The sequence below is a fragment of the Pipistrellus hanaki genome, assembly GCF_964339955.1.
Source record: "Pipistrellus hanaki genome assembly, chromosome: 13".
NCBI classification, from domain to species: domain Eukaryota; kingdom Metazoa; phylum Chordata; class Mammalia; order Chiroptera; family Vespertilionidae; genus Pipistrellus; species Pipistrellus hanaki.
Window position 1 is genome coordinate 48,967,599 of NC_140515.1, and position 23,435 is coordinate 48,991,033.

A 23,435-nucleotide genomic window follows, 5' to 3' on the forward strand; every position below is an offset into this window, starting at 1 on the left:
TAGGGATAATATGATGGATTTATTTAAAAAGACTTCAAAATTTGACATGAAGAGAGATAAAAAAGACCCACAGAATTTCAGTTGATAAATACAAAAATGATTGGCTATAAACAATGTAAAAATACATTTCCCATCCCAAGACAGAATATAATTTAAGTTACAGCAATTATAAAATTTTTATGTTGTAAGTGCATTTCCCTTATTTTTTTTAAAACTATTCTAAACAGTTTATTTGTATAAAATATAACAAATTAAATGTATCATAGATGTTAATAATTATTTTAATCTTGAGTTTACTGAGTCTGCCTTTTCCTGTACGTAACAGTGGTTTTGGTCGCAAGTTCTCCTCGAACTTTATTTACAATGGTCTTTTTACTCCTAATTTCTTCTACAATAGAAGAGGGAGGATAATCAGTCATAAGGCCCATAAAAATCAGAGTGAAGAAAGGTTCCAGAGAGACAAAAAATGCCAGTGAGTATATTATCCTTCTGAAAAAGGTAAAGATTAAGTGGCCCCATGCCAAGAAAACAAAGAGAAAGGAACCGTCAGAACAACCAGGGCTTATGCTCATGCCAGCTCTGTGTGTGAAGCCAGCTGAGACAAGGCCACCAAACCCAATGCATGGGTGGGAACCCTGAGGTAGTCCAGGTGGTTTGCTGTCACCCCTCGCTGGATCGGGGTGATATTTACAATGGCAATGGTACAGTATTTTGATGTGAAATTCCAAAACTTGCCTACCATAAGCTGGTCTTTTTGGCCAGTCTTTATTCTTGAGCCCAAGACCCAGGTTATTTCTCCTCCCTTAGATGGCACGCCCAGTCACTCCAGCATCCATGATTGGTTTCATTATCTCCCAGGCAGGTGTTGGTGACATCACCACTAGCACTAGCATCCAAACTGAGTCACATAGGTAAGCCTGAGTCACTAAGCCAGCGCAGAAGCTGTGCCTGGCCGTCAGGGCTAATTTTTGAGAACCACATCAGCACATTTACTCAGCTAAAACCTATCTTGTACAAAAGGCAGATGAGAAGTTAAGAAAGGATGGGGTCATTAAACTGCCCCATTGGAGACAGGACTCCACTTTTTCAGATAGAAAACCTAGGATGCCTAGCTGGGGAGACCTCCACCAAAGTCCTTCAGGACCTGATGCAAAGTCTCAGCACCTTAACACCAAAGACTTGAGTCAAAAATCCAGGAGGAGGAGGGCAAGAAAGATCTAGTTTGGGACCCTGCACCAGACAATTCTTCCCGATTATCAGAACTGGTTATGAAGTGTCTCTTGAGAATAGTGTGACTACTCCCTACGCCATCAACAGTATTAACCTGGGCGAGATTCTCTAGATTATCGCTTTAAGGTCTTCCTCCAAAGAGAAACTAGAGCAGTGCCTCTTGGGAACAAAACCCTAAGGACCATGCTAACACTCGAGGCAATAAGAACCCAAGATCCTGGGCCACCGAAAGGCACTGCCAACAAGAAGGAGCCAGAGACCCGCCTCTGCTGGGCGGGGAAGCAGTGTGTGGGCCATTCCGGCCCGGAGACAGAAACGCAAGCATTTCAGATGAGGAATCGAAGGCTGGGGTTTTAAAAAGGAGTCTGGCTCCACAGAGCACACCGAGGAGGGCCTGCAGAGCCGCTGGTTTCAGTGGAAATAATCAGGTGCCAATATGAGAACGAACCCTCTCTCCCTCACAGTATGCACTCACCTCTTCAGACACTTGGTAAATGGCTGAAGCCTGCTCTTGTAATTTCACTGTATTGCACAAAAGGTATGTCTTTATTGTCTTTGGTCCTTAGGTGTGATATCAGTTTCTTCCATTTTTCTGTGTGTTACATAAAAAAATTTTTTCACTTGATATCAACCACCACCAAAGTGCAGTATAAATTTTGGGTTGCTGATGTTGCTTTTATACATATAAAATACCAACATCTCCCATACATTTTCCATTAGGCAACAAAAGAGCTTATAACAATTATCTTAAAACGTTATAATTTTAAGGCCAAGGGAAATACAGCAAAGCCTAAGCAATTATATTTTAAGGAAAAAAACCTAGACCAACATTTAAAATATTTAATATAAAAATTTAAATATACATTACATTTTATCTAATCATCAAAAAATAAGCTCATAGCTAAGCAAATTACCTTAAAAATGAAATAATATCTAAATGGATTAACTTAATCATGCTGTTTATATAGCTAAGCCTAGTAACAATAACAGAATAATTTATCATCAGTGAGCTGAGATTTAAAGAAACTGCCCTCCCCTCCCAAAAAAAATAAACTTCATTGATGCTAGTTTCAAATGCTATACAAAAAACCCCTCTGGCCTAACTTGTGGTGACTGCCTCCCTGTCCAATATTGATAAAATTGCCTCTGGCCCTTCCCCTTGCTCTTCAGAAGTGGTTTAGCAATTACGCAGAGAGCACTAGTGGTTTTGTTGGGCTCGGGTACCACCAGCCGCCTCCTGGCGTGACACCTGCTCCCTAGTCTTCACGCATTGAGCGGTTCGGTGAGGGGCTCTGCCCTATCAGGCTCAGGTTTCCTCATCTGGGACTCCCGTCGCTTTTCAATCATCATGAAGACAAAGTCGCCCAGGAACATAAAACTTGCTAGAAAGCCAAACACCTGAGGAGGAAAAAGGGGCAGAAGTTATAGGAGGAGTTTTATAATATCATCTCACATTTCCTACTTGGCTTTGAGAGTGTTTCATACGAGCAAGACGATTCATCAATTTTATCTTAACTTCAGTGGTAAGGAAATGTTTAAGGTCATAGCTATTAGTCAAGACCTCACAAGCGCCCTGTCTTATAAAGTACATGTTCACTTGTGGGGTGCCGCCAATCTATGAAACTAAGGATAATAGATGAAAATCAAAATCCTGTAAGATGATACAAACACGGGATTACCGGCAATGGTTAAATGGACCCACAATGAGATAAGGGACATATGTGAGTAGGAAGCTGAGCCTATGTAAAAATGGAAAAAGTTATTAATGTAAAAAAAAAAACCCACAAAAACCCACCAAATTCTATTTTGAATAGAACTATCTTAAAAAAATATATTTTCCAGTTACTTGTCAGTCTCTAATGACACAGCAACATGACGACACTATTGACTTCCTCTTCCTTAAACCACTTCCTCATTATTGCACTTCTTTGATCGACATTCCGAGAATTCTGTCAAGAGACAGAAGACCTGGTTCAAATTTAGCTCTTCACTAGCAAAACCACAGGGGAACTGGGAGCCAAAGTGCTCCATGAGAGAGAGAACTGGTACAGGTAATGGCTAACGTCCCTGCCAACTCCAGCACCCCATCTCCATGGTGCTCTCCTTGCCTGGTGGCATCTGCCCCTCACTGGCCTGGCCGATTCAGAACTAACGGTAGACAGAGGTCACTTTGTCTGAGAGGCCATGGCTGATCCCGGAGCCCCCAGTCCATGCAGAGCTCTCTAAGCCGTAGCACCCAGGTAGGTGACCTTCCAGTTCTTCTGCTGACTTAATTCACACACACAAACATTTTTAATGAATTCCCTCATTTAATTCTACAAAATGTTTCATAATTTAAAGTGCAAAAGGTAACTTTCGGCACTTATTGTTCTTAAACTGCCAGTCATTCTTAATCCAAATGAAATCCAAATACTGTAACGATCTGACATATCATCTAATTTAAGTAAATAAGCTCATTTAAAAAAAATAGATTTAAAAATAAATAAATAAAAATAAATAAATAAATAAATAAATAAAATAGATTTTATTGATTTTTTACAGAGAGGAAGGGAGAGAGATAGAGAGCTAGAAACGTCGATGAGAGAGAAACATCGACCAGCTGCCTCTTGCACACCCCTTACCAGGGATGTGTCTGCAACCAAGGTACATGCCCTTGACCAGAATTGAACCTGGGACCTTTCAGTCCACAGGCCGACGCTCTATCCACTGAGCCAAACTGGTTTCGGCAAGCTCATTTTTAATAAATGGGAATTTTATGCATGCTTTTCTCCCTTAAACTCAACTTTAAAATATATATATATTTTATTGCTTTTCTACCAAGAGGAAGGGGGAGGGATAAAGAGTTAGAAACATTGATGAGCAGAAACCGGTTTGGCTCAGTGGATAGAGCGTCAGCCTGCGTACTGAAAGGTCCCAGGTTCGATTCCTGTCAAGGTCATGTACCTTGGTTGCGGGCTCATCCCCTGTAGGGGGTGTGCAAGAGGCAGTTGATCGATGATTCTCTCTCATCGATGTTTCTAACTCTATCCCTCTCTCTTCTTCTCTGTAAAAAAAAATCAATAAAATATATTGTAAAAAAAAAAAAAAAGAAAGAAACATCGATGAGAGAGAAACATTAATCAGCTGCCTCTTGGCACCCTCCCTACCGGGTATGTGCCTGCAACCAAGGTACATGCCCTTGATAGGAATCAAACCTGGGACCCTTGAGTCCGAAGGCCAACACTCTAGCTACTGAGCCAAACCAGTTAGGGCTAAACTCAACTTTTCCTCAACTTCATTTCACTTTCTCCACAGGATTTATAATAACATATTTCTATACTTGAAAATATTTTCCTGACCATTCTATCATCATCCTCCACTATAAAAATATGTATGTAAACTGAAACTGGCCATAAGGCTCTATTAAAATGTTTGGTTTTCTCTTTAATTGGTTCATGTCTTCCTGGATAAATATTACTACTGCTAGAATGAGTCACAGTGCTGCATTAATTTTATTTTGTTTTTACCCATGTAAATGCTAAGAAACCGTGAATAGGTAGGTAGAGCCATGCAATTCCTGAACTCCTTTTAAGTTGTTCTATCAAAAAAAGTAGTTTTACCATCGCCCTCGACCATGGGATGATGGCAACGGAGATTGAATGAACTGATACACATCACTTTTGCTGATTTGTATATTTCCATGTAATTTTATTTTCTTCAATAAAGGCAATTTATAAAAAATAAAAAAAAGTAAAAGTAGTTTTAATTATCTATTAGCCGACTACTGGAAACTGTTCACATTCAGAGCACTGTACCAATTCAGGTCCCTAAGCTCAACGTTTTCATGATTTGCTTGGTTCAACACGGGGTAGAACTATTTACGATCTTTACTTATTCGTTTTACTGCCGATATTCACGTTTCAGAAATACTAATATGCTGGATTACAGGATATGGCTCAGGCCCTCTGAAGGTATTGTGGAATAAAGCTTATGTATAGCAATACGTTTCTAAAATCCAAAATATTCTGAATTCTAAAAAAAAAAAAATCTGCTTCCCCCTGCCAAGGATTTCATAAAAAAATCGTATCTTTCATTAGGCTCAACTTTTGGATCATTTCTCCTGTGTAGTCTCTACACCTGGCATGCAGATGTATTTTTGTTGAACCAAAAAGTAGAGAATAAGATAATAAAGTCGATTTTACCACTTGCATTAGCAATGACATAGTCATGTGTGGAGTAAATGGGCTTTTTGTTAACAAAACTCAAGTTCTAAAGCCAGGTTCTGGGCTTTTCAGGCTATCAGATTTAAAGCTATCATTATTTACTTTTACGTTTTCTACTCAAAATTACAATAAAAAATAAGTTAAAAGACAAACTACTCTCCCATATTGTATAGCTTGTCAAGTACTTTCCAGATTCCATGTTTCTAATGAAATGAAAATAAGCAAAGACAAAAATACGAGGTACTTACAATTGCAGCCTTTTCAGCTGAGGTATGGTCATGCGTGAACGCGAAAATGATGGACGCCAACAAAAACACAAGTCCTATCCCCAAAGTAATCCAAAAGTCCTATACATAGACAAATGCATAAGGAATACATAAGGTTAGGTTGATAGAAACAAATATTTCAGTTTTTTACTCTTAAAAAAAATTAGTGATTTATTTTCTTCATACAACCAAAATTTACATACTTTGAGACTTTTTAAAAAAATATATTTTTATTGATTCCAGAGAGGAAAAGAGAGAGAGAAAGATAGAAATATCAATGATGAGAAAAATCATTGATTGGCTGCCTCCTGCATGCCCCCACCACTGGAGATCAAGCCCGCAGCCCAAGCATGTGCCCTTGACTGGAATCGAATCTGGGACCCTTCAGTCCACAGGCTGATGCTCTATCCACTGAGCCAAACCGGCTAGGGTGAGACTTGTAACTTTTCAATTAGTCTGACATCCTGTAAAGGAACATCATCTATGCTTTGGACAGGGTACATTCAGAGAATACGTTACAAAATAATCTTTTTATGAAATAGTTCTGCAAGGACTGTGTGTTTCCCTGAGTTTTATGCTTGACCCCCTTAGGGATTGTGCAGGAGGCAGCCAATGGATGGTTCTCTCTCTCTATTCCTTCCCTTCCTCTTTCTCTAAAATAAATTTTAAAAATTTATCAAAGCCAAAGGGTTTATTAAATTCTATAACTTACTTCAAGCAAAAGAAAGCATTTTTCTTTTGTATTCTGTGCTAGGACAGCCTGAGAGGACTGTGGTGCTTTGAAAGCACTTTGGAAAAGAGAGAATCAAGAGAACTCCCCATCGTTAACTAAAATCCGTCAATAGGTTTTTTAGCCACTTAAACTTTCTGTAATAGCATATTGTTTTCAATTATTCCAAGTGGGTGGGTAATCCAAAATGAGCCTGTATGATGGACTATCCACTACCATAAAGGCTTCCACTTCTCATCACAATGAAGCTTCCAACAATGAGGTTCTTCATGGATTTCCAAGTGCTCTCTCAGCATCGCCTCATAAGGCTCTCTCTCTCTCTCTCATATGCCAGCTGAAAACTGCTCTACATACATACTTGATTCAGAGGAGAAGCGTAAATGGTAACCACTCCAAAGTGCTTAAGTCTGATACTTTGAGTTTTCAGAAATGTAATCTCCACTAAACCTAATATCAATAAAACTATGCAACAGAGGATTCCTATCACACTGTCAATTTGTTCACTTAACATTTATAAAAAATTAAAGATGTTTTTTCTCTTTGCTTCTAAAAGTATTTTTCTGGGGCAAGGGAGTAGAGGTAGGCACTAAGGGTTCAATGGGAGAAAAGGGGATGGATATATATATATATATATATATATATATATATATGTATATGCATGTTGTTGAAAGTAATATTATATATATATATATATATATATATATATATATATATTACTTTCAACAATAAGCATTTTAAAAATAAACAGAATAGGTGTTTTTCTGCAGTGTTTTATTTCTATCCCCTTGAATATTATTTCAAATCTACAAACATATAAAACCCTATTCACTAATATTTGGATTACATTCAGGGAGGTATTTAAACAAGACAGTCATTTTGAGACAGAATAATGTACTATTCAGTACAATGGGCTCTAGAGCCAGACTATCCGAGTTCAAACTCCCGTTACACTGTTTCCAGCTCTATGGCTTTGAATTAGTTACTTAACATCTATGTGCCTTTGTCTCTTCATCTGCAAATGGAGGAAATAACAGTATCTTCTTCAGTAGATGATTCTTAAGATTAGTGTTAATCCACTGCAAGTGCTTAGATCAGTGCCAGGCACACAATAAATGTCCCATAGGAGCTGACTACTGTTATTCTCCCTAGAATCTGACCCACAATAGCACGGGTTACAAAAGATTCTTTCTTGTAAAAGATTACCCTTCTGCCCTAGACACCACCACCATCCACTCAGAATGTTCTCTCTAGAACAGAAAACCTCGCTTACATGAAAATATATTTAAAAGTCAAGTATATTAATATGCACACAGTAAAAGTGATTTTTAAACCATTGAAGCAAACATGAAATCAATCCTTACGTAGTTAGAAAAAAAGCAGAATGTATATAACTCAATGATTACCTATTAAATTTTGGGAAAGAGAGAATCAAAAGAACTATTCATCATTTATTAAATAAAATCATGTCAATAGTATGTTTTTGAGCCACTTAAACTTTCTGTAGTAACATATTTTAAATTTTAAAAATCACCTATTAAAGGAAACAAGACTCAAAAGATAGTACATTATTTACAAAAGCTGTTTTAAGATAAAATAATTGAATTATTTTTTATTCCCTAGTATTTTTTAAGTCAGTATTTACTAGAAAATAACTTTTAAAACCAAGTTTGGCCCTAACAGGTTTGGCTCTGTGAATAGAGCGTTGGCCTGGGGACTAAAGGATCCCAGGTTTGATTCCAGTCAAGGGCATGTATCTTGGATGCGGGCACATCCCCCATAGAGGGTATGCAGGAGGCAGCTGATCGATGTTTCTCTCTCATTGATGTTTCTAGCTCTCTATCTCTATCCCTCTCCCTTCTGTAAAAATTAATAAAATAAAAATCAAGTTTCATGTAATGTTTTATAATTAGTTTAGTTAGATCATTACACTAAATGGAAAACATTAAACTATTGTTTCTTGTCAAAAAGATTAATGTTTTTAAATACTACTGATACAGCACCAAAGTAAAAACATTTCTAAAAAGATTCTTATGGATAGTGATACTGTTTTGCTGTTGAGAGATAAGAAATGAAAATGATGTGGGATGTGTTTGTGTTTTATGTTTTTATTGATTTTAGAGAGGAAGGGAGTGGGAGAGAGAAACATCAATAATGAGAGAGAGAATCATTGCTCCACTGCCTTCTGTACGCCCCCTACTGGGGATCAAGCTTGCAACCAGTTAGGGCATTTGACTGAGAATTGAACAGTGACCTCCTGATTCATAGGTTGACACTCACCCACTGGGCTACACTGGTCAGGCAATGTTTTTAATCTTTAATGTTTAAAATATAGATTTATATGAACAACAAATCAATCAGCTCATATACAAAAATTCTAAAGTATTCTCTGCATTCTCTCTTTAATATGTAGTTCATAAAATGAGTGGTGCTGTTGTCATTGTTATAGAGAAACTCCTGTGGTGATATTTGCCCTGATAGCATCTCAAGTTCCTCGGGCTACCATGGCCGGATAGTGCTGTTGGTTAGAGCATCATCCCGATACACCAAGCTGTGGGTTCTATCCCTAGTCAGAGCACACACTAGAATAGGTGGAGCAACAAACAAACCTTTCTTTCTCTCCCTAAAAAAAGTCAAAAGTCTCTCTTTTTTTTTTTTTAAAGTTGCTATGCTAGGCAGGGCCTTGGTTGTAGTAAGGTTCTGCTTAGGCCACATAATAGAATGCAGAGTGTGAGAGCTTTACCGGGGTCAAATCTCAGTTTATTTCTACTAATGTTGGTCAAGTTACTAAACCACCTGCACCTAATAGTAAGTTTCCGCAACAGGAAAATGGAGCACTGAGGTCTGAGGACTCTAAACCATGTTGCATAGAAAGTGCCTGGCACATATTATAGTCTGCACTGACAGCAGCAGCACAAAGCAGACACGTACTGGCCATACCCAGAACCATGTGCAGGAGCTCAAAGACTTGCTGGATTTGACTCAGACTCTACCTGTAGTTTTTCAAAGTTATTTTTTTAACTGTTTGGTACAACATTTTTTAAAAATTTAAATCTGCCGAAACCGGTTTAGCTCAGTGGATAGAGCGTCGGCCTGCGGACTGAAAGGTCCCAGGTTCGATTCCGGTCAAGGGCATGTACGTTGGTTGCGGGCACATCCCCAGTAGGGAGTGTGCAAGAGGCAGCTGATCGATGATTCTCTCTTGTCGATGTTTCTAACTCTCTATCCCTATCTCTTCCTCTCTGTGAAAAATCAATAAAATATATTTAAAAATTTAAATCTAAAATTATTTGAAAAGTAAGTAATAGACTCCTTCGGCAACAAAATTTGAGGGACAAAAAGGTATACAGAAAAAAACTATTAATAAATATCTTAGGTGTATAATAACATATGACCCAATGCTTGCTTCTCATTAATTTAAACAAAAACATAACCATACTGCTTTGTATTTATTCTATTATCTCTTATCCTTAATAGTTACAAATTTCTTCTAATTTTTATCATTTCTCTCAGAGATATGAATTCTTTCTTATGTACAATTAATTCTTAATGAACCACACACTACTGATGATTCAAATGATATTGCAGAAGTGAATTACTCAATTCTTTCTTTAATGCAGTACCCAAAATCATCTGTCATCTCAAAAATACTTATACCCAAATAAAAACTCAGGGTCAGCAGACTAAGTCTTCAGAAAGTTCTGCATCTCTAATAAGAACCTTCTTAATTCACTTACAACATTTTTCTCATAATAAAATCAAAACAGCCTGGCGGGTGTGACTCAGTGGTTGAGTGTTGATCCATGAACCAGGTTATAGTTTGATTCTCAGTCAAGGCACATGCCTGGGTTTTGGGCTCGATCCCCAATAGGGAGCATCCAAGAGGCAGCTGATCAATTCTCCAATTCTCTTTCATCATTGCTATCTCTCTCTCTCTCTCTCTCTCTCTCTCTCTCTCTTCCTCACTGAAATCAATATATTAGTGTGTGTGTGTGTGTGTGTGTGTGTTATATATATATAGTGAATTAGGTTAAACCATCAGTCATTGTAAACTATGGGTAGTGTTTGTCACTTTCTTTCTAATTCCCCTTTCCCTCCTATCATCCCATTTGGCAGGGAAAACTGAGTTCTCATGTTACTGAGTTTTGAAAGCATTACTACTTTGTAGAATAAAACTATACAAAGATTCCAAAATAGCTATGTTGCTAGTAGAGAAGTTGTATTTTTCATGCTTACCGAGGACTTGACTTTTCCTGCATCGACTCTTTCATAAACCGGGGTGCAGTACACTATCAGCAGAAGGAGGCAAAGGAGAAAGGCACTGCTGCTTACAAATTCAAAGAAGTAAAGTCCTCCACACAAAGTGCACTGGGATACCACCTCTTCACAGATAAAGGCCAGCAGAGACAGCAGCTGCAAAAGAAACACAGCATTTCACTTCGGTGTTTCCAGAGAAACCTCCCGTGTTCAGAAAACACCATCTGTTCACCCAACTGTTTATAAAGCGGAGACCATGGCAAACAAGCTTACCGAGTGGCTGACCTACACAGAACTTACAGTCTGGTTGCTTGGAAGGGAAGATAGGTACACAAATGATTAATCCATTACCACGTGCTACAGAATACGGGAAACACAGGGTATTGCTATAAAAAACACACAGAAGTCCAGCCCAGGTGGCTGAGTGTCACCCTGTGCACCGAAAGGTTGCTGGTTCAATTCCAAGTCAGGGCACGTACCTGGGTTGTTGGGTTTGATCCCTGGTTGGGGCATCTACGGAAAACAATGGGTCGATGTTTCTTTCTCACATGGATGTTTCTCTCTCCCTTCCTCTAGCATAGGGGTGTCGAACTCAATCAGAGAAGGGGCCAAAATCTAAAATCCAGCCTAAATCGCGGGCCGAATGGTATACTGAACAGTCATAAACTGACAATGTCATAAACTGACAGCGGAGTGCAGTGATGACAGCGAGGTGCGGGCCACATTGCAAGGCCTGGCGGGCTGGATTTGGCCCGCGGGCCTTGTGTTTGACACATGTGCTCTAGCACATCCTCCAGTGAGGATTTAAAAAAAAAAAAAAATTAGCTTTCACTGCTGATAGCGCTCGCAAACATGGTGAACATTCCTAAAACCCGCCGAACTTTCTGTAAGAAGTGTGGCAAGCATCAACCCACAGAGTAACACAGTACAAGAAGGGCAAGGGTCCTCTGTATGCGCAGGGAAAGGGACGTTACGACAGGAAGCAAAGTGGCTATGGTGGGCAGATTAAGCCTGTTTTCCGGGGAGAGAAAAAAAAAAAAAAAAAAAGGCTAAAACTACAAAGAAGATTGTGCTGAGGCTTGAATGCGTTGAGCCTAACTGCAGATCTGAGAGAGCTGGCTATGAAGAGATGCAAGCATGTTGAACTGGGAGGAGATAAGAAGAGAAAGGGTCAAGTGATCCAGTTCTAGAGCATCATATTTTGCTTTATTATATGACAATGCAATCTTGATATGTTCTAAAAAAAATAAAATAAAACACACAGAAGAGCCATGAAACTTGGGAGGCCAGGAAAGGCTTCCTGAAGAAATGCTGAGACCTGAAGGGCAGAAGAGTCCCTTTGGGGGTTTAAAGATAGCAGAGAAGTTCCAGGCAGAGAAGCAAGACATATAGAGACCTAAGAGGTGAGAAAGCATGGCACCCTCCCTCCCCTATGTGCGCGCGCGTGCGCGCGCGCACACACACACACACACACACACACACATCCCACCAACCACAACTCAACTGTGAAAGCGAGTTGAGTCACCATGACTAACTTGTCCAGTTTGAAGGAAGAAGATAGCAGCACAAAAATGATTAAAGGAGACAGGAGGTAAGCAGAGGCCAGATCTAAATGTCCTCTTTAGTTTAAGGACTCTGGATTCTAAGGGATTTAAAGCAAAGGGTAACATAATCAGGTCCTTGTTTTTTATTGTTCTCACGAGCTGCAGTATGGAGATGGGACAGGAGGAAGGACCAAACTTAGGCAGACATTAGTCGGGAAACTGATGTGTGACATTCAGGAAAAGAGAGCGCCCAGGGCAGCTAGCGGTAATGATGGAGAATAAGAATGGCCAATCACTGAGAAGTGCAGTAGGGCCTTATTCAACAGGATGGATAACAACAGAGAAGAAAACAAGATAATACTGAAACACACGTACGGAAACATTTGAACTTCACACAAAACATTTATTCACCATCATTTGAAGTGGGCTTGTGTCTTGAGTATGAGCCTACAAAATTGGAATTCCACATTGTGTTTTTTCATTAATCCCTTTAATCATTTATGACAACCATTCCCAGACTGATAGTATTTGAAGGGGAGCAAGATCTTAGACACTGATAATCAGAGTACAGAATCTTTCCAGAGTTGGGCCAGCCTTTCACACTTGTCTTGCACTTAATTCCACAACAAATATTTTAATAATTTACTTTTCGTCTTTCCAAAGCATATTTTAAAATATACTTTTACTGATTTCAGAGAGAAAGGGAGAGAGAGAGAGAGAGAAACATTAATGATGAGAATCATTGACTGGCTGCCTCCTACTGGGGATCGAACCCGCAACCTGGGCATGTGCCACTGACCAGAATTGAACCCAGGATCCTTCAGTTTGACCATAAAAATTATAAATAGTACAAACCATTATGGGAATAACATAAGTCAACTGATGGCAGAGGTTAAGAGCAAAGGGTGCCCCGGCCAATGTGGCTCAGTTGGTTGGGCATCGTCCCGGGCACTGAAAGGTTGCCAGTTTGATTCCCAGTCAGAGCTCATGCCGAAGTTTCGGGCTCCACACTCAGTTGGGGCGCATACAAAAGGCAGCTGATTAATGTTTCTCTCTCCCTCTCTCTTCGTCTCCCTAAACAAAAATACTTTGTAAATAACAATTAAAGAAAACAGAGTGAAGAGTGAGCCAGAGGGACCAGGAAGCCCCATGGCTGTGCAGGATAGACAGGAATAGGTCAGAATGACTTTGTGCACTGAGTGAATGGTTAACTCTGGTTGATTTGGCAACTCAATTAAATGGAAGTGGGTTTTAACCGTGTTCCCACTGTTATACATACATGCAGTATTAACATATTGATGCTTCACTGCAGAAAGAAGAGTTGTGTTTTAATTATGCTGTGTATACTGTAGGAGAGTTAGGATATACAGCTCAGAGGAGAGGTGGGAGGTGGAGATAAAGATGTGGGGCCTTGGCCAGGTAGCTGAGTTGGTTGGAGTATCGTCCCAATACTCCAATATTGAGGGCACCATCCCTCATCAGGGCACACACAAGAAGCAACCAATAATACCTAAATAAGGGAAATGACAAATTGGTATCTCTATCTCTCTCTCAAAAAACAAAGATCTGGGAGTCAGTCAGTGAGTTCACCTAGAATTAGGAGAACTCTGAAGAACCCAAAGATTGAAAGGATATGCAGAGGGGGAGACACCAACAAAGGACAATTAGGAGGAGGAGTCCAAGAGGTAGCAGACCAAGAAAAAAGTATTTCTATGAAAAGAAAGGGATCTAAAGTGCTGAATGCTACTTAGGAGTCGGGGAAGAACAAAACTGAAACACTTACACTACACTGAGCTGCAAGAAGGTTGCTGGTGACATCAGCAAGACAACTTGAGGGTAGTCAGACCGGGAAGCCTAGCCTGCAGCACTGCGCAGGAAGTGAGGGGAAGTGAGGGGAAGACAAGGCAGTGGAATCCAGATCTTAGACACTGATAATCAGAGTACAGAATTGGGAAGTGAGGGGAAGACAAGGCAGTGGAATCCAGACAGCACAGGCAAGACGTGTGGTTTCAAGAGTGGCCAGATAGGGTAGAAGATGAGGTCAAAGGGAAGGGAATGACAAGACGGGAGAGAACTGGGTGTGTTCAATACCTCTTCAGCAGAATCAGTAAGATGGGTGTGTCTGAAGAGGGGAACAAGAGAGGATCTTCAAAGGTAGGATTCGGAGCTCAGGAGTGGGACTAGCTACTCTCCAGAAATAAGAGGGGGGGAAAGGGAAGGGAGTTTTACTTGGGCTGTTTGTGTGGGTTTTGAAGACGCGGAGGGAGTTTCCTCCTGAGCGTTAAAACTATCAAAATAGCTGATGACCCAAGTAGATGCCTATGGGGAAATGCCACCTCACCCGTGTCAGGCCAACAGGAGCAACCAGATATATTAAGGGCAACAAAACTGCTACCAGAGTCAACAGATACAGTTCATAGGGCACAATAAAAATTTAACCTATAAAACATTTCCATACAAAAGAAGTCAGTGGTACAGTTGGAAAACAGTTTAGCATTTTCTTTAAAAAAAACTAAGCACGCAACTGCCGTGAACCCAACAACTGTATTTCGGCATCTTGCATCCAACCAAGAGAAATGAAAACTTATGTTAGTGCAAAATTGACACATGAAGGTTCATAACAATTTTATTCACAATAGCCCCAAACTGGAAACAATCCAGATGTCCTTCAATGTTAAGCAAACTGTGGTAGGCACATCCGTACTACAGAATACTACTTAGCAACAAAAAGGAACAAGTTTGACATATGACACAACCTAGATGAATTTCCAGAGAATTATGCCAAGTGAAAAAAATCTAATTTCCAAAGGTTATAGACTGCATGATTCTGTTCATATAGCCTTCCACAGAACACAAAGATTATAGAGATGAAGAACAAGTTAGTGGTGCCCAAGGGAGAGAGGAGTGGTGTGGCTAAAGCGGAAGCATGAGGGGACCCCGTGGTGACGGACAGTTCTAGATCTTGATTACAGTAGTGCTTACAGGAAGCTACACACGTGACAAAATTGCGTAAGAGGAACGCGCACGTGCACACACACAGGACCTCCCTATACATTTTTTGCAAGTTACTGTGAATCTATAGTTACTTCAAAATAAAAGTGTTTTTTAAAGGTCAAATCTAAATTGGTATATAAGCGTCTAAGGCAATGGTTCTCAATCTCTAATGCTGCAGCCCTTTAATACAGTTCCTCACATTGTGGTGACCCCCAACCATAAAATCATTTTCGTTGCTACTTCATAACTGTAACTTTGCTACCGTTAATGAATCGTAATGTAAATATCTGTGCTTTCCGATGGCCGTAGGCTCTACAGCAGTGGTTCTCAACCTGTGGGTCACGAACTGCTAGCAGGGTCACCTAAGACAGTCGGAAAACACAGATATTTACGATTCATAACGGTAGCAAAATTACAGTTATGAAGTAGCAATGAAAATAATCTTATGGTTGGGGGGTCACCACAACATGGGGAACTCTACTAAAGGGCCTCGGCATTAGGAAGGTTGAGAACCACTGGGATTTCCCCCCTTCTACTACTGAGCAATACAAAATTCATATATCCCCACAACTTCAAAGAATCATAGAAAGACAAATATAGATCCTACTGCTGTATTTCCTGTCAGTGAAGCATAAAACCGTCCAGTATATCCCAAACAACTTCCTTCACACAGACGTTGGTGCGGTTTTCCCAATCACTAAACCGTAGGACATAAAGGCCACACCAAGGCAAACCCAGAAGGTCATTGTGTAACTTCCTTGGTCTCCTGTGATTATAGTTACTGGATGAGTCTTTACAGGTCTAGAGTATAATAAAATACTGTCTAATGTTCCACATGTCTCAATCTTGCCTCTATCTTAGGAGTTTATGAGAAGATAGCCTAAAACTCTAATTGGGATTTTAGAATAGTGGAAGCTTGTTTATTACAATAACTGAATTATCAGGAACACTCATCTGTGTAGGCTGACCAAAAAAGAAATCTTCTCTGTAGTATCAATTCAGCCTGCTTACCTACGTCTTAGGAAGAGAAAGGCAGGATCCAGCTGGCCAGGAGCAATCAGTGTCAAGTAATTACAAGTCCTGCTCCAGACTTATCAGAAGTCTTTCTTTCTTTCTTTTTTTAATATATTTTATTGATTTTTTACAGAGAGGAAGGGAGAGGGATAGAGAGCTAGAAACATCAATAAGAGAGAAACATCAACCAGCTGCCTCCTGCACACCCCTAACTGGGGATGTGCCCACAACCAATGTACCTGCCCTTGACCGGAATCGAACCTGGGACCTTTCAGTCCACAGACCGACCCTCTATCCACTGAGCCAAACCAGTTTCGGCAGAAGTCTTTCTTTCTAAGCTTATGCCTCAGAGCAGTATTAAGAGGCGGGTTCTGCATGGGTGTCCTAAGAGACTGAAGGGGCACAATATCAAGTTTGGGCGTTTACTAATGCCAGTTCCTATGTAAAGGCGAAGCAATTAGCACTATGAGCTATACTCAGTTTGGAATTCACTCCTCACTCCCCATCTCTAATGCTGTTAAGCTTCCTTGATATCCCCCACAGCACTATACAGTCTGTGGTACAAAATAAAATTATCATTTCACAATATGTACATATAATGAAACATTAAGTTGGACACCTGAAGCAAATATAATGTTACATTCCAATTATAGCTCAATAAAAATAAGGTGTATCTGAGTATTATGTATGCAGCACTATACGATGCATTGGAACATGTGATGACAGAGCAGTAAGACCAATGTTCAAGACAATAAGAACACGATATATTTTGTATCTCACAACTGAGTGTTCATTATATCTAAGTTCAGGAAAATGTTCACCTGGACTAAGAGTAGCTCACAAGAAGGATGGGTAGAAAAGCAAGACTCAGACCAGAGCCAAGAGACACACAGGGTCCAGGAAGTGGGATAAACAAGAACAGACTAAGGAAAGCAAGAATTTGCCCAGCTGGTGTGGCTCAGTGCTTGAGCACTGACCTAGGTACCAGGAGGTCACGGTTGATTCCCAGTCAGGGCACATGCCTGTGTTGTGGGCTCGATCCCCAGTAGGGGGAGTGCAGGAAGCAGCCGATCAACGATTCTCTCTCATCATTGATGTTTCTGTGTTTCTCTCCCTTTCTCTCTGAAATCAATAAAAATATATTTTTAAAAAATTAGGCCGAAACTAGTTTGGCTCAGTGGATAAGAGCGTTGGCCTGCGGACTGAAAGGTCCCGGATTTGGTTCCAGTCAAGGGCATATACCTTGGTTGCGGGCACATCCCCAGTGGAAGGTGTGCAAGAGGCAGCTGACCGATGATTCTCTCTCATCGATGTTTCTAACTCTCTATCCCTCTCAATTCCTCTCTGTAAAAAATCAATAAAATATATTAAAAAAAAAAAAAAAAAAAAAGGAATTAGCATGGTAATCCCCAAAGGGTAATAAGGCAACTGACCTAACTGGATGGGGAGTGTTGAGAATAAAGGTGAAGGTGTTGGGTGTGGTTATGTGGAAATCACACCAGGCAGCATGGACTTCTAAAGACAGCAGGGGCTGCCTGCCTGGCTTGGCTGGATAGGAAACAAAAGGAACAGAGACTGGGTGGGGCCTGCAGGAACAGCACAGTTCCCAGTCTGAGGGAGAGCAAGGAACACAGACAAGAAGTCACAGGACATTTTGCACTTCTTAGGAAAACTCCCTTGAAAAGCAGTGATGCTGCGTACTGTGTGTGTGTGTGTGTGTGTGTGTGTGTGTGTGTGAGAGAGAGAGAGAGAGAGAGAGAGAGGGGAGGGGGAGTAGTGTGGCCTTTTTTTAGTCATATTTTTAGTTGGTGTTTTTTCTAAGCAGACAATTATTTTTTTTTTTAAATTTTTAAGTGAGAGTTAAGGAAGAATTTCTAAAACTGGGTCATCACCAACACTAAATACCAAAGTGGTTAAGGCCAGTAAAAAGAAATAAGGTCACTGAATTGGACAAGGAAATAGTGAATGCAACCCATAAGTTAAAAGGCTCAATTATTATTGTCTGGTGAACAGTTTTGCTCTCAATAGCACGAAGACATCATACAAAGTACTGCTTACTAAATATGAAGCTAACCCCCTAATGACATGACACTAATGCTGCTCCTTCTGATGACACAAAATTTTACCCAAATATATTTAAGGGAATGATCAAGCTTTGGGAGTTGGGAGGGCCTTTGGAAAGCATGTGGTCTCCCACCCTCGTGTTTACAAACAACCGAACTAATCTCTGACAGGTTAAGTCCCAAGTGAGCCAGGCACAGACAAGAACCCAGGTCTCCTGCCTCCTACTCTGTACTTGTTCCCCCCATAAAACACTCCTTATTAAGTTCATTTAGCGACCAAATATGTTTGTGTAGGTTTTCCCTGTAAGGTTGGGTTTTTGAGGTTACAACCATAGTCATGTGCATTTCCCCCTTTGCTGTTAAATCACACGTTAAAACCAATTTCTTACAGTTCCAGTGATTTAGACATTCAGATAATTACTACCCTGTGCCTCTCTCCATTCCAATTTCACTACCTTTTCTGAAACTTCAAGTCTTCCTTAAAATGAACAGTCATTGCATTAAGTATTAATTCTCCATTTGTTTAAAGTGGGTTATGAAAAAATGTCTTATAAAAAAAACTTTTTAATGTTTGCTACCGATTATAAAACTCCATCTACAAAATTATGTTAATTTGTGAATGAATGAACTTATAGTCATACTCAAGGTTCAAGTAAACAAATCTGTCGAACAGCCAGCCCGGGGGGCCATACAAGGCTCTCGAAATCAACTGCCAGGGGGACTCAAAATTCGATAAATCTAGGAGTTTTATGGATAGCAACATACATTTATATTATGTGAATTATATTAAGTGAATGATGTTAGAAATATCCAAATGGACCTTGGCAGAAAAAAAGTTCCCACCTACCTCTGCCTTACGCAAACATTTACTCTCACAAAGGTTCAAAGATAAAATCTGTTGACATTTTGGATCTTCCTCATGTAAAAATGGAGCATTTAAACTGAGTACATGCCATTTTCACATTTTAAAGAATGAAAAGAGCACTAGTATAAGATAAATTGCTTCTAAGTGATTTGTCTATCGATAGGAGGCGCTTATAGAGTAACAGTATCTATAATTTAATAAATTTAAATCGCTGGTGAATTCCCAATCAAACTGCTTGCTTGAAGAGTCATTATAATCACAGTACTGTGCAGCCCTTAGGACATTCAACTGGTGCCATAAACACAATGTCAGCTTGTTGCAGAGAGAATATTACACATATTTAGGTCACTGCACCAGCTTACTAGATGGGAATTAGGTTGTCAAAGGCCAATTCACCCCTTAAAACAAAAACAGTCTCTTCCAAAAGTAACAGTAACAACCAAAAACCTCACAAAATAAAATACATGGGTATAAGGACCAATCTAAAGATAAAACAAACTGCCGAAACCGGTTTGGCTCAGTGGATAGAGCGTTGGCCTGCAGACTGAAAGGTCTCAGGTTGGATTCCAGTCAGGGGCCTATGTGCCTTGGTTGCGGGCACATCCCCAGTGGGGGGGGTGCAGGAGGCAGCTGATGGATGTTTCTCTCTCATCAGTGTTTCTAACTCTATATCTCTCCCTTCCTCTCTGTAAAAAACCAATAAAATATATTTTAAAAGGTAAAAATAAAGATAAAACAAACTGGTAATAAACAATGCATAAATTTATGTCTGCAATGACTCCTTATAGTGAATTCCTAGCCAAACCTTTATTCTTCTTCAGCTCTGGAGGATGATTATGTTTTGAACAAAATGACGATCGCACCTGAATGAAGACAAAGCTGTACAACTCCAACTCATATCACTCAAGAACTAGTCACCCTCTTCTGTCTCTAAACTCCCCTTCTAGGTTTGCAGGCTCCATTCTCTACCCCTTTGGGGTTCAGTTCTGTACCAGCACGTCCCACAGAGCCTCAGAAATTTGTAAAAAAAAAAAAAAAATCTTAAGAGTGGAAAGAATCTCAAAAGAAATCCATTTCAACTTCCTAGGATTCTAAGGATTCCTAAGTAAACAGTCTCTGACTTTTAAGTTTTAAGCAAGGTTCCTTTCTCTTTGAAGTCTTTGAGAATCTGATAAGATATATGAGTTCAGAATCACATACCCAAACACAAAAATGCACTATATTTTGACTAAAAAGTCAGAGGGCATGCAGGTCCCTTGTTAAAGTATCTCCTCTTCTGATTATGAATTTCTCCATTACAGTGTTTGGTTATTGGAACTCTGAAATTCTTTTCTTTTTTTAATTCTTACCTGAGGATATTTTTCCATTGATTTTTAGAGAGAGTGGGAGAGAGAGGGAGAGACAGAAACATCAATGTGAGAGAAACACATCGATCGGTTGCCTCCTGCACATCCCCCGTGCCCCCCTCGCTTCACAAGGTACGTGCCCTTGACCGGAATAGGCTGGGAACCTTGGGCCCATAGGCTGACACTCTATCTACTGAGCCAAACTGGGTAGGGCATGAAATTCTATTTAATTTTAAAAAATAAATCATCATATATAATAAAAAGCTAATATGCAAATTGTCCCCACAGGCAGGAGTTCCACCGACTGGGAGGTGGCACAGACCGTGACAGGCATCAGCACAGTGCTGGCCCCAATTGCCCCACCAGTGACCCACAGACTGGCCCTGATCACCAGCCAGGCCTAGGGACCCTCCGTGCACCAATTTCGTGCCCCGGGCCTCTGGTCTAAAAACAACCTAAACACAGAATTTGAGTTAAGGCAAATAAGACTTTGCTTGCTGCCCCAGGCTGGATGACAGTTTTAATTTACTTTCTGTGTGACTCGTGGGACAAAAAGGCAACCATAAAAATGAAATTAAAAAATACTGTTTAAAATGTATATTAAAGAAAGCATCCTTACAATATTACCAGTTCCCCATAAACAAACTAATAAGAGTTCAAAAGAGACATTCGTTTTTATTCTTTTCCTCTTCCTCCTTATGGATGATGGAGAAACAGCAGGAATAGTCTAACAACCTGGCAAGGCAAGTTCATCTTCCCCTCTTCTGTAAGTCCAGGTTAAGTCTATCCATCACCAAGATTTCTAGCTGTATTCTATTCCCAAGATACACACAACTACAGTTTGTTCCACTATAAATACGGTAATGAAAAGCTTTACTTGAGCTTTGTTATTTCTGATTAGGAAGAAAAAATAAAGGCAACGGAAAATAAGATTTAATAATGGGCAACAGATGAATATCCATGGTGTCTTTTAAGCAGTAAGAATGCTTCAGGTTAATATTCATTCTTTTCTGTTCTAAAGAGTTCTTAAGTAGCTTTACTGCAGAGAAACAGCTGAAATCTGAAAGTCATGTGAGAGCTGACAAGAGGAAGAGAGGAAGGAAGCACTTTTGGGCAGAAGGACTGAATAGCTGATGCAAGAAATAGGGAGCCCTGTGGTTTGAAGAACCTAAAAGGCCTATCTACTGAGGTGGCTGGAGAGACAGCCAGAACCTCTAAGGATCCATAGGCCAAGCTACCACTCGCCTCTACGTGATTTCCCAATTACTGTCGTGGTGCCCGTTTCCTGCTATTCTATCCTATAAAAGCAGGCCACCTGACTTCCAAGAACGTAAGCTCTGGTTATCTGAGTTCTAAGAATTTAAGTTCCTCCCAAAGAAACTAAATGGCTATTTTTACTTGGGATGGTTTTAGAAAAAACACAAACCAACCTGTAAGCATTCTCAGCAGCCTGGCGTTTCTGCCTTGCAGAAAATGTTGCTCACCGTAGGTTAAAACAAAACACAGGAAGGAGCTCAATGTATGTAAAAGGAATTAAAACTTAAATCGCAAAGGTGTTTTGGTATTTTTACTAGTAGGTTAAAGGTTACCTTCACTGCCTACCGAAAACTGAAATTCGATGAAAACACCGTGCCCTAGTTCTGCCCTCTCACACAAAGAGCTGTCCTTTTGACTTTGTACTTCTTTCACATGCGTCGCCCGTGCAGAAGCGGTTCTTTTCCAATCCACAGAAAACTTTTGGGAGGCAATTTATTTTTTTTAATACTTTTTATTTTATTTTTTAAAATATACTTTTATTACTTTTTTACAGAGGATGGAGGAGGAATAGAGAGTTAGAAACATCAATGAGAGAGAAACATCGATCAGCTACCTCCTGCACACCTCTCAGTGGGGATGTATGTGCCCGTAACCAAGGTACATGCCCTTGACCGGAATTGAACCCGGGGACCCTTCAGTCCGCAGGCCGACGCTCTATCCAGGAGCCAAACCAGTCAGGTTGGGAGGCAATTTATTGAACAACACACATCCCAATGCCAGTGCGGGTGCATCAGATGACACGGACCCCATGGGCTCGCGCCAGGAAAACCGCAAGAACCCGGGAAAGATAAAAAGCACTTGGCAGTCTAAATTCAGGTCCTTTGGGAGAAAAAGCAGAGGAGCAGAGGAACAGCGGGGGCCGGGGGGGTGGGGGTGGGGGGAGAACGAAGGTGGCTACAGAGTCAAGGAGAAGTCCAAGTTAAGTCTGTATCACCAACATTTCTAGCTGTATTCTATTCTGAACATACACCATTATAGTTTGTTCAACTATAAACAAAGTTTTTCCTTGGGAAAAACTTTACTTGAGCTTTGCTATTTCCGATTTTAGGAATAACAGAAATAAAGGCAATTGAGAATAGATGTAATGGGCAACAGATGACTATCGATGGCGTCTTTTAAGCAGTGAGAGTGCTTCCGATTAGCAGGAATTCTTCCCTGGACCCGCCTACCGCGTTCAGCGGCCCCCCATCGCCGCCGGGACCCACCTGGGGGCCAGGGGCCGCCCAGCGGGCGGGGTGGCGGCCGCGGGGACCGGGGTGTGGAAACGCCGGGCGGCCTCCCCAGCCCACAGGCCGAGGGCCCAGGATCGGGCCCGGGCCCGGAGCCCTCCCCGCCCGCCCGGCCGGCCCGCCCACCCCGGCCGGGACTTACCAGCTGCAAGCCCCTGAGCACGCGCCGGGGCAGGGGCAGCCGGCCCAGGTTGCAGTAGGCGGCGAGGCCGCTGCGGGCGCCCCTGGCCGGGCCCGGGTCCTCCTCGGTGGTGGGGCGGTACACGGCTCCGTTCTCCATCGCCCAGGCCGGGGAACACAGCGACCGACCGCGGCGATGGTGGTGCTGCGAACTTCACCGACTCCAGGCTTCCCCCCCTGGGTGGAGCCGTCACTTCCGGG

General features: G+C 40.9%; 1 protein-coding gene and 1 pseudogene across 2 annotated transcripts; one reads left to right on the plus strand and one right to left on the minus strand.

Annotated features, from left to right (window-relative positions):
* On the minus strand, positions 1-23,435 carry CMTM6 (CKLF like MARVEL transmembrane domain containing 6). Its single transcript, XM_084902222.1, has 4 exons — positions 23,197-23,435; positions 10,662-10,838; positions 5,681-5,779; positions 1-2,628 (listed from the first exon to the last, which is right to left on the minus strand). Exons 1-4 carry the CDS (start codon positions 23,332-23,334, stop codon positions 2,494-2,496), a joined length of 549 nt encoding a protein of 182 aa, XP_084758348.1. The 5' UTR covers positions 23,335-23,435; the 3' UTR covers positions 1-2,493.
* Positions 11,472-12,107, plus strand: LOC311631751 (large ribosomal subunit protein eL42-like; annotated as a pseudogene). The gene has a single exon. The product of its transcript is annotated as a large ribosomal subunit protein eL42-like (transcript).